General features: G+C 39.4%; 1 protein-coding gene across 16 annotated transcripts in view; it reads right to left on the bottom strand.

The window, feature by feature from the left end:
* nedd4l (NEDD4 like E3 ubiquitin protein ligase) overlaps window positions 1–12,963 on the bottom strand; it is a 412,625-nt gene that overhangs the window by 79,568 nt on the left and 320,094 nt on the right. For all 16 annotated transcript variants that reach the window (XR_010962841.1, XR_010962842.1, XM_067983943.1 and 13 more), the window contains 2 exons: window positions 8,183–8,362; window positions 5,731–5,802 (listed from right to left, as the gene is read on the bottom strand). Coding sequence is in view for 14 of the 16 variants with exons in the window: in XM_067983943.1 (XP_067840044.1) it covers window positions 5,731–5,802; window positions 8,183–8,362 (252 nt within the window). In the remaining 2 variants the exon portion in view is untranslated. The remainder of the gene's footprint in view (window positions 1–5,730; window positions 5,803–8,182; window positions 8,363–12,963) is intronic.

Raw genomic sequence — 12,963 nt, 5'->3', positions numbered from 1 at the left:
AACTCCCATGTCCTTCATGCGGAGGGAAATATAGATTTTTAAGGTTGCAATAGTACTTCTGCAAAACATCCAAAAATAATCAAAGATAGAATCCAAGAAATTTTTATTTCCTTTGACTGAAATGGTCAGTCAGCTGTGTATTTCATTTTCATTCCTTTCTGTACCATTATATTTTATGGTCTAACAGTTTAAAACAAATGTGTGAAAGGAAGCAGGTTTTTTTAGGCAGTATGATTAACTGCTAATGGGTTTGTTGTAGCCTTCACAGTGGATATTTTTTTATTCTGTTGAACAATGACATTGGCTTCAATGATGTGGAGATGCCGGTGATGGACTGGGGTGTACAAATGTAAGGAATCTTACAACACCAGGTTATAGTCCAACAGTTTTATTTGAAAATCACAAGCTTTCGGAGGCTTTCTCCTTCGTGAGGTGAGTGTCGGATTCCTTGAAAATTACCGCATATATAGTCATCGAACAATGCCTGGTGATTACAGATAATCTTTCCAACTGGAGTGTGAAAGATTATCTGTAATCACCAGGCATTGATCTATGACTATATATGCGGTAATTTTCAAGGAATCCGACACTCACCTGACGAAGGAGAACGCCTCCGAAAGCTTGTGATTTTCAATTAAAACTGTTGGACTATAACCTGGTGTTGTAAGATTCCTTAAATTAGCTTCAATGTTTGTAGAACACATCAGAGAAGAGCACCACTGCAACCCAGCAATTACAATGCTCAACTCCTGGACTTTCAAGACTTGCACTTGAAGAATTCAGGCCTCTCCTAAGAGGTGAGCTTGTTGAACTCTACTGAGGCACCTTGAGGGAGAGAAAACAGAATAGGGACAGGTTTCTTCACATACTACATCAGAACACCTCTTGATCAGTAGACCAAGAAGTGACACTGACTACGTCCATGGGATGTGGAAAGTCCTGCCCTCCCAACTAAGGATATCAAAGACACGAGACTGAAGAGGTGAGAATAAAGAGAAGAGCCAGGGACATTACAATTTTTTTCTTTTAAATAAGTCAGGCAATTTAATGACTTCCCAAATCAAGTACACTCAAATTCAGGGCTGCCCATCACTTATGCCACTTGGTATAATCAGGAGGATTTTTGTTCATTCACAAGCTGAGTTGCTATGGGGAACTCATTACAAAAAGGGCTGTCAGGTGAGCAGTGGGCTGAATCAATGCCAGAGCTTTGTGGTGGTGGTGGTACAGAGGAAAAGGGAAGCCTGAATATAGGGAAGCATGGAGGTTTACAATGTGTATATCAGGAAAAATGAGTTCAAGAAGAGAAGCTGGCTTTGCAAAAGTGATTATTGGCTTCCTCTCCATCTGAGTTCCCTCTTACTCTTTTCTTAGACCTTGCTTTCTTCTTGTAATGAAAGATAGATAGGGACCAAAAAATTAAACCTATTGTACAGATGCGAAGGGCCCGTTTCCAGGGTAATGTGCTGGCTTGGTTCGGCAGCTAAAGCTGTGCCTCACCTGTCAGAAAGGTCACCAGCTGGAACTACTGCTGACACAATTATATTGTAAACAATTTTACAACACCAAGTTATAGTCCAACAATTTTTATTTGAAATCTACAAGCTTTCGGAGGCTTCCTCCTTCCTCAGGTAAATGTTCCTGAGGAAGGAGGAAGCCTCCGAAAGCTTGTAGATTTCAAATAAAAATTGTTGGACTATAACTTGGTGTTGTAAAATTGTTTACAATTGTCAACCCCAGTCCATCACCGGCATCTCCACATCACAATTATATTGGTCACCTTTTTTGTGAATTAGGCTATTTCCTAATGCTTTCAAAGTTTTGATGAGATGTGGTCATGTTATGCATGTTCTGTTTTTGAGCATTTAAAATGCATTCTTAGGCCAACTGCTTTTTTGGCATCAAGATTAAAAACCAATGATTTATTACATGGATTACATAGGGTGTACTGCACAGAAACAGGCCACTTGGACAACAGGTCCATGCCGGTGTTTATGCTCCGTACAAGCCTCCTCCCTCCTTTAGTTAGGTATGCATCTGAGAAATTAAGAGCCCAGGCTTTAAAGATGATCTATTTTGTAAAATAAACAAAAAGATTGCCTTGATTTTACTTAGTTTTTTTTTAAAAAACAGGATTTTTTGCCACTTTAGTGTTTGGCTCGTTTTTCAGTAGTGTTTTGGTATATGTACAACACAAATGACATCAACTGCCACATAACAAGAACTTTAGAATCATTGTTTGTGTCCCAATAACAAAATACTAAAATCCATCACCCCATGAAGATGCACTGAAAATGTTTCTCACCAACTGTGGCACAGACAGCCCAGGAGCTAATACAGCAGTCCCAGCAGTTTTCAGAGCTGGCTGGCTGTACCAGGAAGTGCATGAGCCCAAAACTCTGCAAAAAGCTACACTGGGTTTTTAATGTTTCTTACCAATACTTGTGAGCCGCAAAGATAATATTTCCATTGAGAAAAAAAAACCTCTTAAAAAAAAGTCTAAACATGTAGCCAACCATAAAATTTAATTTCTTTCTAGACCTCAAAACATTGCTCTGGACTCAGTTTCATCAATCTGTAAAAGTGGTATTTTCAAAATGGTAGATATGAACAAAGCCCAATGGAAGATATGACAATAGTTTTCTACAGTCATAATTTTTCTTCAACTGTCTTCCAATTATACATTTTTAAAATTGGTGTGTCCTATCACCTGTGAACATCCCTTATTCATTTTAATTGTGTCCACACCCCTGTTACATTTGTAATTGTTGGTGATGCCTGTAGGTAGCACTGTATAGGGCTTTCCCATTTAGAGCACCCAGCTCTTTGTTACATTTTCAGTCATAAAGGCCTGTGACTTGGTGCAATTCCCCATCAAGTTTGAATCTGCCTGTAGTTCTAGACTAAGTGAGTGGGCAAAATATGGCAGATGGAGTGCAACTTCCGTGTGAGGTCATCCACTTTGGATCCAAAAGACAAATTGGATCTTAATGGTGAGACTCGAAGTTGTGGAGGAGCAAAGGAATTTGGGTGTCCATGTGCACATATTGGTAAAAGCTAATGCACAGGTACAAAAAGAAATCAAAAAGGCTAATGGAATATTGGCCTTTATCTCATTGGGGGCTGGACTCATTCAGGTCTGGTCCCATTCAGGGCCCCATCTGGAGTACTGCGTTAAGTTTTGGGCACCACACCTCAGGAAGAATATATTGACCGTGGAGAGGTACAGTGCAGATTCACCAGCATGGTACTAAGGCTTAAAGGGCTAAATTATGAGGACAGGTTGCATAAACTTGGTTTGTATTCCATTGCATTTAGAAGGCTGAGGGGTGATCTAATCAAGGTCATCAAAATGATAAAAGGGATTTGATAGGGTAGATAGAGAGACACTATTTCTTCTGGTGGAAGAATTCAGAACAAGGGGGCATAATCTTAAAATTAGAGCTGGGCCATTTAAAATTGAAACCAAGAAGCACTTTTTCACAAAGGGTAAAAGGGCAAACCTCTTCAAACCCATATTCTCTCTTCCTCCCACTCCCTTTCATCCTGCTCCCCTCACCTCCCTCGAAGCTTGCTTCACCAAAAGAATACAGCTTGTCTTCACACCCTGTGTGCGATAGCATGAGTTTAACTAGTTGGTAATGAGTTAAAAACTAAAACTGCAGAAGGTAAATACTTTAAAAATCACTCTCAGGATATGGGCACTGCTGCCAAGGCCACCATTGCTCATCCCTACTTGTACTGAGAATGTGCTGATGGGACTTTTTTTGAACCTCTGCAATGGTGAAGATGTTCCCACAATGCTGTTAGGTAGGGAGTTCCAGAATTTTGACCCAGCGATGATGGAGTGGCGATATCACTGCAAGTCAGTATGGTGTGTGACTTGGAGGTGATGGTATCCCCATGCATCTGAGTGCTTTGTCCTACTTGTTACAAAAGAACAGACACAATGTTGATTCCTACTTCCTTGTCCAATACATACATTTAATCAAAATTACCATGCAGTTTGATAGATGGTGATTAAACACGTTTTATAAATGACAACTCTATTATTTCAATTGCTGTTGTACTTCCACACTTCGCACTTCAAATCTATGCATCTCAAAAGGCCCGAAAGCACATAATGAAAAGTTCTCCCCATGCAAGTTATGGTGAAGCAACCCGAGTGCTGAATTTGCTGAAGCCAGAGGTGAATTACAAAAATGGTAAATTCCAGTGGCCAGCTCAAGAGAATCTTCCAATAGCAATTATATTCCTCAAAAATTATATTAAATTTAACATTCAGGCAACTCTTAACAAAAAAAAACATTTTGCCACCCAAACTTTTTTAATGTAAACACATGACGACATAATTCATGAATCATGTCATTTGCACCAGGTATCATTATAGGTCATTTGGTGACCACCCATCTGAAAAATGTTGGCAATTTAATCTCCTCATCCAGGATGCCACTGGAACTTCACCAGTTGCCTTGAAAATAGGGAAATTTACACGAGTGCATAATTTTCAGCAGAAGGAGTTTGTGTTATGGTAATACAGACCTAAAACCTCCATTAAAACTCAAGTAGTTCAAGATATTCTGTCATTTTTTTTGACATTGGAGTGAGATTATCCACAGAATAGCATTAAAAACCCATAGAAAGTAAAGTCATTGCACTGAACTGTAACCAAAATGAAGGCAATAACTGGCCAATGTCTTTCCCCTTGCTGCCATCTCTAAAAGTCACCCAACTGCACAGTTTTAAAAAGTCTAGTTAAAGAACACATTCTTATTTGTAAAACTATCTGGAAAAAATAGGCATTATTTTATTGACTTTAACACCATGCATTGATTTGGAAATATTTGAAGATGGATCTCCACAGTTGTGATGCATGAAAGCAAATTTGTTCCAAAAGCAATATTATAGTCGTCAGAAAAGCAGAACAGAGTCTCAGCTGACCGCTCCACCACAAAGCCTGACCATAACAAATTCTCAATTTCAGTGAGTCAGCCTCAATTTAAGCATATTTATATTTATATTTATCTATTGACTACAACATGGCCTCCGCTCATAGAACATCTGTTCTGCTTACAGAATAGAATATGCTCTGTGATTTACAGATTTCATGTCCCACTGCAGGAAACATTTTAAAAATACATTTGCAAATATATTTCCTCTTCCTCTCCCCATTTAAAAATTAAGGTTTAACTTGTAGCATTTTCTGCTCCTTACTTTTTCTACTCATTTTGTAATCTGGTTACATTGCTGTCTTTGTCTTTCCCTTCCCAACTCTGAAGTCCATGTGTCTCCTTGAAACAGATGTGCTGCACCTACCAACTAATAACTCTGCTTTTCCTTCTTCTATCCTGGTTCTATTTTCCTTATAGCCATTTGCCCAATACGGTGTCTCTTTATATTCACTGTGTCTTTGTTTCACAACTTCCATTGTCTATATATATATGAAAAGTCAAGTGCAATAATCTTTTTTTTAAATGGACAACTAAATTTATATATACAAGAATTTTTACAGCTCTTCTGAGCAGGCAGAGATGCCTAGTGGCAGTCTAGTTTCATCTGGACTAGTTCACAGAGAAAGAATGCAGATATAAAGGGTTAAATATTGACTGATCTAATCAACATTTAACAAAGAATTTTAAAATGTTAAAGCAAGGTCTTACAAGATAGTCTCAAAGTGAAAGCAATCAAGATAAACAAGAGGCATACTGGAAATTACTCAAAATTATTTACCGTTGATGCTTGAGCTTGTTCTCCAACACCATCTGTCACACTATAGGAACGTATCCTTGCAAGAGATTCACTCTGAGAAGTGTAAAAAAATAATGTCCATTTTTATTAAGACAATTTTTTTTAAGTATTGCTTCAGTTGTAACTGGGCTTATAAATTACCTATCTCACTACACAATTGACATCATATTTTTCTACTGCAGCAATGTATTTGATTGCAACACTTAAATTTTAGTACAATCACAAAATCAAAAGGAGAGGCAGGCAGAAAGGCTCATTTCTGTATGATCAATACTAAGCTTAAATCCACATCTAGAAGTGAAGAAAAATTACAATCTTCTGATCTATTTCACTCTACTTCTGATCAGTATGTACTTACTATAGATGATCTACCAAGTACCTTCTGCTAATAAATGAAAGTGGATTTGAATAATATGTTAATTTCACTTTTATATGGACAGTGATGTAAATATTGGTAGCACAAAACTAGCTCTTGCTATTGAAACTGGCTTTTCAGAGCGACAACAAATGACTGCACCCTGCAATCTAAGTCACTCTCTTAGAATTAAGAAATCAACTATAACCATATTTGTGGCAGCATAACCATTTGCACCTTTCAAAACCTTCAAAAAAAGTTTCAGGTATTGGCCATTCTAAAGTGATTTTCAAAATATGATTTCCAATACAAAAAACTCAGTTATACATCTACCTCTTGCAAGTTAGGCAGTCAGTGTCACTTGGTAGTTTATTTACTTTCAGTTGACAAGATGCATCCTTCAATTTGAAGAACTGCTATTTGGGCAAAGCACTTGAGGGTGGTTGGAACTGTATTCCGACTCAAGGAGGGGAACCAATTGGGAGGGGAAAAACAAAATGCAAGGAACAGCCATTTTCACTGAGCTGTTGTCTGTATTCTATAGACGACACTACAGGAATAAAGTTTGACCTTTTTGTCCACCCTGACAAGTCACTCCCCCCTCAATTGAAAGTGCAGTTTCAAACTGGGATCTGGTTCCACAAATGCCTTGATCAAGTGGTGATACTTCAAATGTTAGCCTAATCGGTGCTAAAAGGTTACTTAACCCTTAGTGGATACCTGAGCCATATAGACCCAGAGTGTCCCAGATTTAACTTCTAGCCTGTGTCGAATTATTCGATTTCAGTTGGGCAGTGGTAAAGGTATAATAATTGGCAGCAACACCCTTGAACTGGGTATGCAGAATTTGGCAAGTTTTCTGCCCCTGATTACTAATCAGTGGCTCCTGCAGGAGGTGCTTGCATGTTGGCATCAGGCAAGAACAAAATCTAGCTTGCCTGCTGACACTCACCATCAGGCTTATCCATGAATAATGTACATTTTGGTGACACAGCAAGAAATCAATCCTCAGCAGAGGAGGGGAAAGGAGAAAGGAGAAAGTTGGCAAGAGAAACAATATTGGGTGGATATCACTGCCAAGTCTGATTCTCTCCTCACCCAATATGCACACTTTCTATCAGAACCACTGGACAATGATCAGCAGTAGATGTCCTAGCTTAATTTCCTTATCCCAAGGTCCGATAAATGGGTATTTGCAGCAGCCCTACTGCTGCCCCAGCTGAGATCAGTGCTGACTAGGACTGTACATGGGACCTTCTTGGGCCATCAAGACACTGGCCTTTATTTTCAATATGCTCACATTAAAACTACCAAAAATAATCATAGTACATTAAAAAATGTGGTGCTTTAGTAAAATCCACTGTTCTACTTAAATGGCCTACATTATAAAAAGGTGGTACTAACAGAAAATGAAATTTACAACAACAGGAAAGCTCACAAAAATTGAATAGTAGAAAACTGTACATTATCATGAAGAAGCAAAAAATGATTTGACAGTGTGTTGAAGGCTGTCAGATGCTTGTGGCTCATACAACATTTGCAAACTACTTGAGTTGAACCTGTAATGCAATACTACGGCTGTTTCTTGACAAAATTACAAATTATTTTACGACAGAGCAATGCTTTCAAACAAAACAGAAATACTGGATGTTAATGACTCTTGTTCTGTGTCATTAGCTTCAGAGAGATGTAATATCAAAAATGGGAACTTGAACATATGCACATCTGCAGTTAACTTGAAAGATCTGAACAAAGACCTTGACTCAAATTTGTTTAAGTACACTTTAGATTATTGTTCAAGACTCAAGCAGGATTATCAGCACCTTTCACTGTACTTTTAAATTACATGGAGATGGTTCCAGCCAGGAGTGGCACTTGCAAGGAGCATGTTATGGGAAATCATGGGTGCACAGGCCCTGATTTTCTGTCCATTGGAAGACTAGGAGAAATTATATTAAGAGAACAATGTGGATCAACAAGTCATACCACATAAAAGTAAAAATGGAGTCAATAATCTGGCAATAAATGAAGTTGTAATAGATTAAGACATATCACTATTGCTGAAGCAGTCATACTCACAGGAGGCGGACCAATTTGTTCTCCATTCGACTCTGCAGCAACTTGCAGTCTGATATTGAGTTCATCGGAAAGATCTGGTGGACTGCTCTCAGATGTGCTTGGTGGAGTGGAAGGAGATGGCAAAGGTTGGAAAAGTTGATCACCATCAAGAATCGATTCTTCAGAGATGGTTTCCCATGGCTGCACATCCAAACAAATCAACAGCGTTTTCTTATGACAAATACAGTCTACATTTTCCAAGTGACTTTCTTAAAGAACTAAATACGTGTCTGAGCACATATAATTTAAAGAAAAATTGCATTGCATTTATACAGAGTACATATCTGTACACAGTTAGCATTTTTGTCCAAACAATAACATTCTATACAACAACATTTTTCCAGCCATAAGCACTAAGTCATTAGTGGGAAAGTGGCACTCTGCTTTAAAACATGAATACTCAAAGCAATGCAGCGAGAATATGTCGGTTTAATCCCCAATCGATTCAGTTCCTGATTTGATCTATGCTGAGCTGGGGAAAGCTGCGCAGAGGTATGGTGACCTCCAGAAGTTGGGATTGGGGAGGTGGGTGTGGAGAGGAATCGGGCAACTTATTCCATCATGATTAGTGCATCATAGCTTCTAGCGGGAATCTAAAGAGGCACCAAGGGCCATCTGGGTGTTATGTTTTTTTTTAAGTTATAATCAAGATATTTCTCTTGTACTCTGTCAAAGATTGGTCCGATAAACGAGCCAACCTTCCAACAAGCCAGAGGGCAACTTGAATTCATAATGGCTGCTAATGTAGGATTACCTAGGAGTCGAATAAAAATCCTTGTAAGCTTACTGGATGTGATATAAGTTCCATCATGATCCCCAAGACTTTGGAAAGTTGATGACTTGGTATCACCCTGCTGTGATTTAGGCTATCTTGACATGGATTTTAAATAGTTCCCTCTCCTTGGGTACTGTCCCCTACCTTTTAAAACTGCCATCATCCCTCTGACATTGCAAATTACCACCCCATCTTCAACCTCCCATTCCTCAAACTCCATTTACCTGCCTATCCCTTAATACCCTTACATAACAAAAATCTATCAATCTTAATCTTGTAAATTTCATCACATAAATGCCATGACTTCTAGAGCAGATAAGAGGCTGAATATTCTTCAGTAAGTGGCTTGCCTCCTGACTCCCCAAAGCCTCCCCACCACCTACAAGACACAAGTCAGGAGTGTGATGGAATACTCTCCACTTGGGTGCAGTTGCAACAACACTTGAGAAGCTTAACACCAACCACGAAAAAGCAATCTGCTTGAATGACACCTCATCCATTAGCCTAAGCATCCACCCCCTCAACCACTGGCGTACCGTAGCTGCAGTATGTCCTATCTACACGATGCACTGCAGCAACTCGCCAAGGCTTCTTCGACAGCTCTTCCTAAACTCTTGTCCTCCACCACCAAGAAGGTCAAGAGCAGCAGGGGACACCATGGGGACACCAACACCTCTAAATCACACATGATCCCGAGTTGGACACATATCATTCCTTCGTCGTTGCTGGATAAAAATCATGGGATTGCCAGTCATTCAAAAAGGCCCACCACCTTCTCAAGGGCAACTAGAGATGGACAATAAATATCGGTCTTGCCACCGATGCCCACATCCCGAAAATGAATTCCAAAAAAGTCCTCAGCTCATTCACCATAATCTATTATTTCTCTTCAAGCAAATATCCAATTTCCTATGCAAAATATTTATGACTGTACTTCAACAGTGGGTTTGTGCAAAAGAATTCCTCATTCTAATCATTCTCTGTGTAACTCTAATTCTTTTTGTGTTGAGAGATGGTAGCCTTGCTATTATGATAATGGACGAGCAACCCAAATATTGAGTGTTCAAATTCCAACGTAGCAAGTTGCAAAATAGAATTCAATCAATCTGGTAATTTGGGGCTGGGACCAGAAAAAGTGAATATGAAAGCTATTGCAATGTGGTAGATGCCCAACTGGTTCGATAATATCCTTCAGGGAAGGGATCTTGACCCGACCTAGTCTGGTCGACATGTGACTTCAGTCCTGCACGATATACTTGACTCTCAATACCCTCAGGGCAAGTAGGGATGGGCAATAAATGGTGCCATGCCAATTCCACCCACAACTCAACAGAAAAAAAAAGTAAAATCTGAATGTCTCTTGTACTATCTTGCCAATCAGAGGAAACAATTAATCACCTCATCATAACATTAAAGTTATTTCAGATCATTCTATAACCTTCTCAACTCCAGTGAAAAAGAACTTTAAGTTTTCAAATCTCTCTTCATAACTTGATAACATTCCAATGAAACTACAATGTACCTTTTCCATAGCTTTTATATATTCTTCCTTTAATGGAATGCCCAAAACTATACTTGGTGCTCCAAATTTGGTTTAAAGTCTTGTACAAGTTCAACATTATCTTGCTACCTTTAATGACTTGTGTATCTGCACAATATGGTCCCTCCACTCCTCGACTCCATTTCTAATCTTGAACAGTTGAAGTGCATTTCCTTAGTGAATTCTTATTTCAAGACTGTATTACAATTCAATGAAGAAAAATGTGAAGTATTAGCCCATCGTGCTGGCATAATCTTGCACATTCTTTGTCACTATTTGCCACAATTTGCCATGCCCTCAAATTGGTGAAATCTTTGACACTTTCCCCGCAATTGGTAAAGAGTGAACCCAACACAGACCCTGTGGAAAATTTGCACCATATCTTTCTAGTACAAGAAACTTGCTTTCACACATAATCTTTGCTTTCTGCCCTCCAATTACCTCTATTTATGTGGCTACATTTCTGTTAAGAACATAAGAAATAGGAGCAGGAGCAGGCCACACCACATGGCCCCTCGAGCCTGCTCCGCCATTCAATAAGATCATGGCTGATCTTCGACCTCAACGCCACTTTTCCATCCTATCCCTCGATTCCCTTAGTGTCCAAAAATCTATCGATGTCAGTCTTGAATATACGAAATGACTGAGCATCCAGAGCCCGCTGGGGTAGAGAGTTCCAAAGATTCACAACCCTCTGAGTGAAGAAATGCCTCATCTCAGTCCTAAATGGTTGACCCCTTATCTTGAGACTATGACCTCTAGTCCTAGACTCTCCAGCCAGGGGAAACAGCCTCTCAGCATTTACCATCAAGCCCTCTAAGAATTTTATACATTTCAATGCGATCACCTTTCATTCTTCTGAACTCCAGAGAATATAGGCTCATTCTACTCTCTCTCTTCTTTATGTTCACTAGATTAATTCCTGGGATATGAGGACAACCCTCATATCCCAGGAATTAATCTAGTGAACATTCACTGCACCTCCTCTAAGGCAAGTATATCCTTCCTTACGTATGGAGACCAAAAGTGTACACAGTACTCCAGGTGTGGTCTCACCAGAGCCTTATATAATTGTAGCAAGACCTTTTTACTCTTATACCCCAATCCTCTTGCAATAAAGACCAACATACCATTTGCCTTCCTAACGCTTACTGTACCCTGCATGTTAACTTTATGCTTCGTGTACAAGGACACCCAAACATCCCTCTGATCACCAACATTTAATAGTTTCTCACCATTTAAAAAATTCTATTTTTCTATTCTTCCTACCAAAGTGAATAACCTCACATTTCCCCATATTATTCTCCATCTGCCACCTTCTTGGCCACTCACTTAACCTGTTTATATCCATTTGCAGCCTCTTTGCATCCTCCTCACAGCTTAATTTCAACAAACTTGGATACATTACACTTGGTCCCCTCATATAAGCCAATGATATATATTGTGAACAGCTGATCCTTGTGGCACCCCACTAATTACAACCTGCCGACCCGAAAATGACGCATTTATTCCTACTCTCTGTTTTCTGTCTGTTAACCAATCCTCTATCCATGCTAATATATTACCCCCAACCTCGTGAGCCCTAATCTTGTGTAACAAACTTTTCTGTGGCACCTTATTGAATGCCTTTTGAAAATCTAAATATTCCATGTGCCAATATCTTCATTATGTATCTCATGTGATACCTTGTTAAATGCTTTTTGAAAATCCATCCACTGAATTTCCTTTATCAAACCTCTTATTTCTTAAAAGAACTCAAAAAAGCACAGCCTGCTTTTTTCAAATCCATGCTGATTGGCTCCAATTAACTTACATTTCTCAAAGTCTTCACTAACTTCTTCCTATGATTATAGATTTTAATAGCTTATCTACGACTAGAGTGAAACAAACTGGCCAATATTATCCCTGTCTTATTTTCCAAAGATGGAAGTCACACTTTCCCCTCATTAGTCGCTGGTATAATTTTTCTTCACACAAATTTTGGAATATGTTAGCCAGAGCCTCTCCTATTTGCTCCCTAGCATTCCCAAGCATCCTCAGATGCAAACCATCAGGTCAGAGTTATATATGGGATATTGCTTACGGTGTGAATTAAATGACACCGGTCTCTTCTCTCCTTTTTTTGTTAGCCTTGGCTCAGTGGTAGCCCCACTCCAGGACTTGAGCACGTAATCCAGGCTGACACTTCAGTGCAATATTGAGGGAGCGCTGCACTGTCCAGGGCGCTGTCTTTCAGTTGAGTCGTTAAACCAAGGCCCAGTCTTCCCTCTCAGGTGGATGTAAAAGATCCCACGGCCAATATTGGGAATTATGTAAATAGTTGAAAAAGAGAAAAAGTGCAGGGCATATGGGGAAAGAGCAGGGGAATAGGACGAATCGGATAGCTCTTTCAAAGAACTGGCACAGGCATGACGGGGCGAATGGCCT

This window comes from Heptranchias perlo, chromosome 1 (assembly GCF_035084215.1).
Source record: "Heptranchias perlo isolate sHepPer1 chromosome 1, sHepPer1.hap1, whole genome shotgun sequence".
NCBI lineage: Eukaryota > Metazoa > Chordata > Chondrichthyes > Hexanchiformes > Hexanchidae > Heptranchias > Heptranchias perlo.
This window is presented reverse-complemented; position numbering and strand designations above follow the sequence as displayed.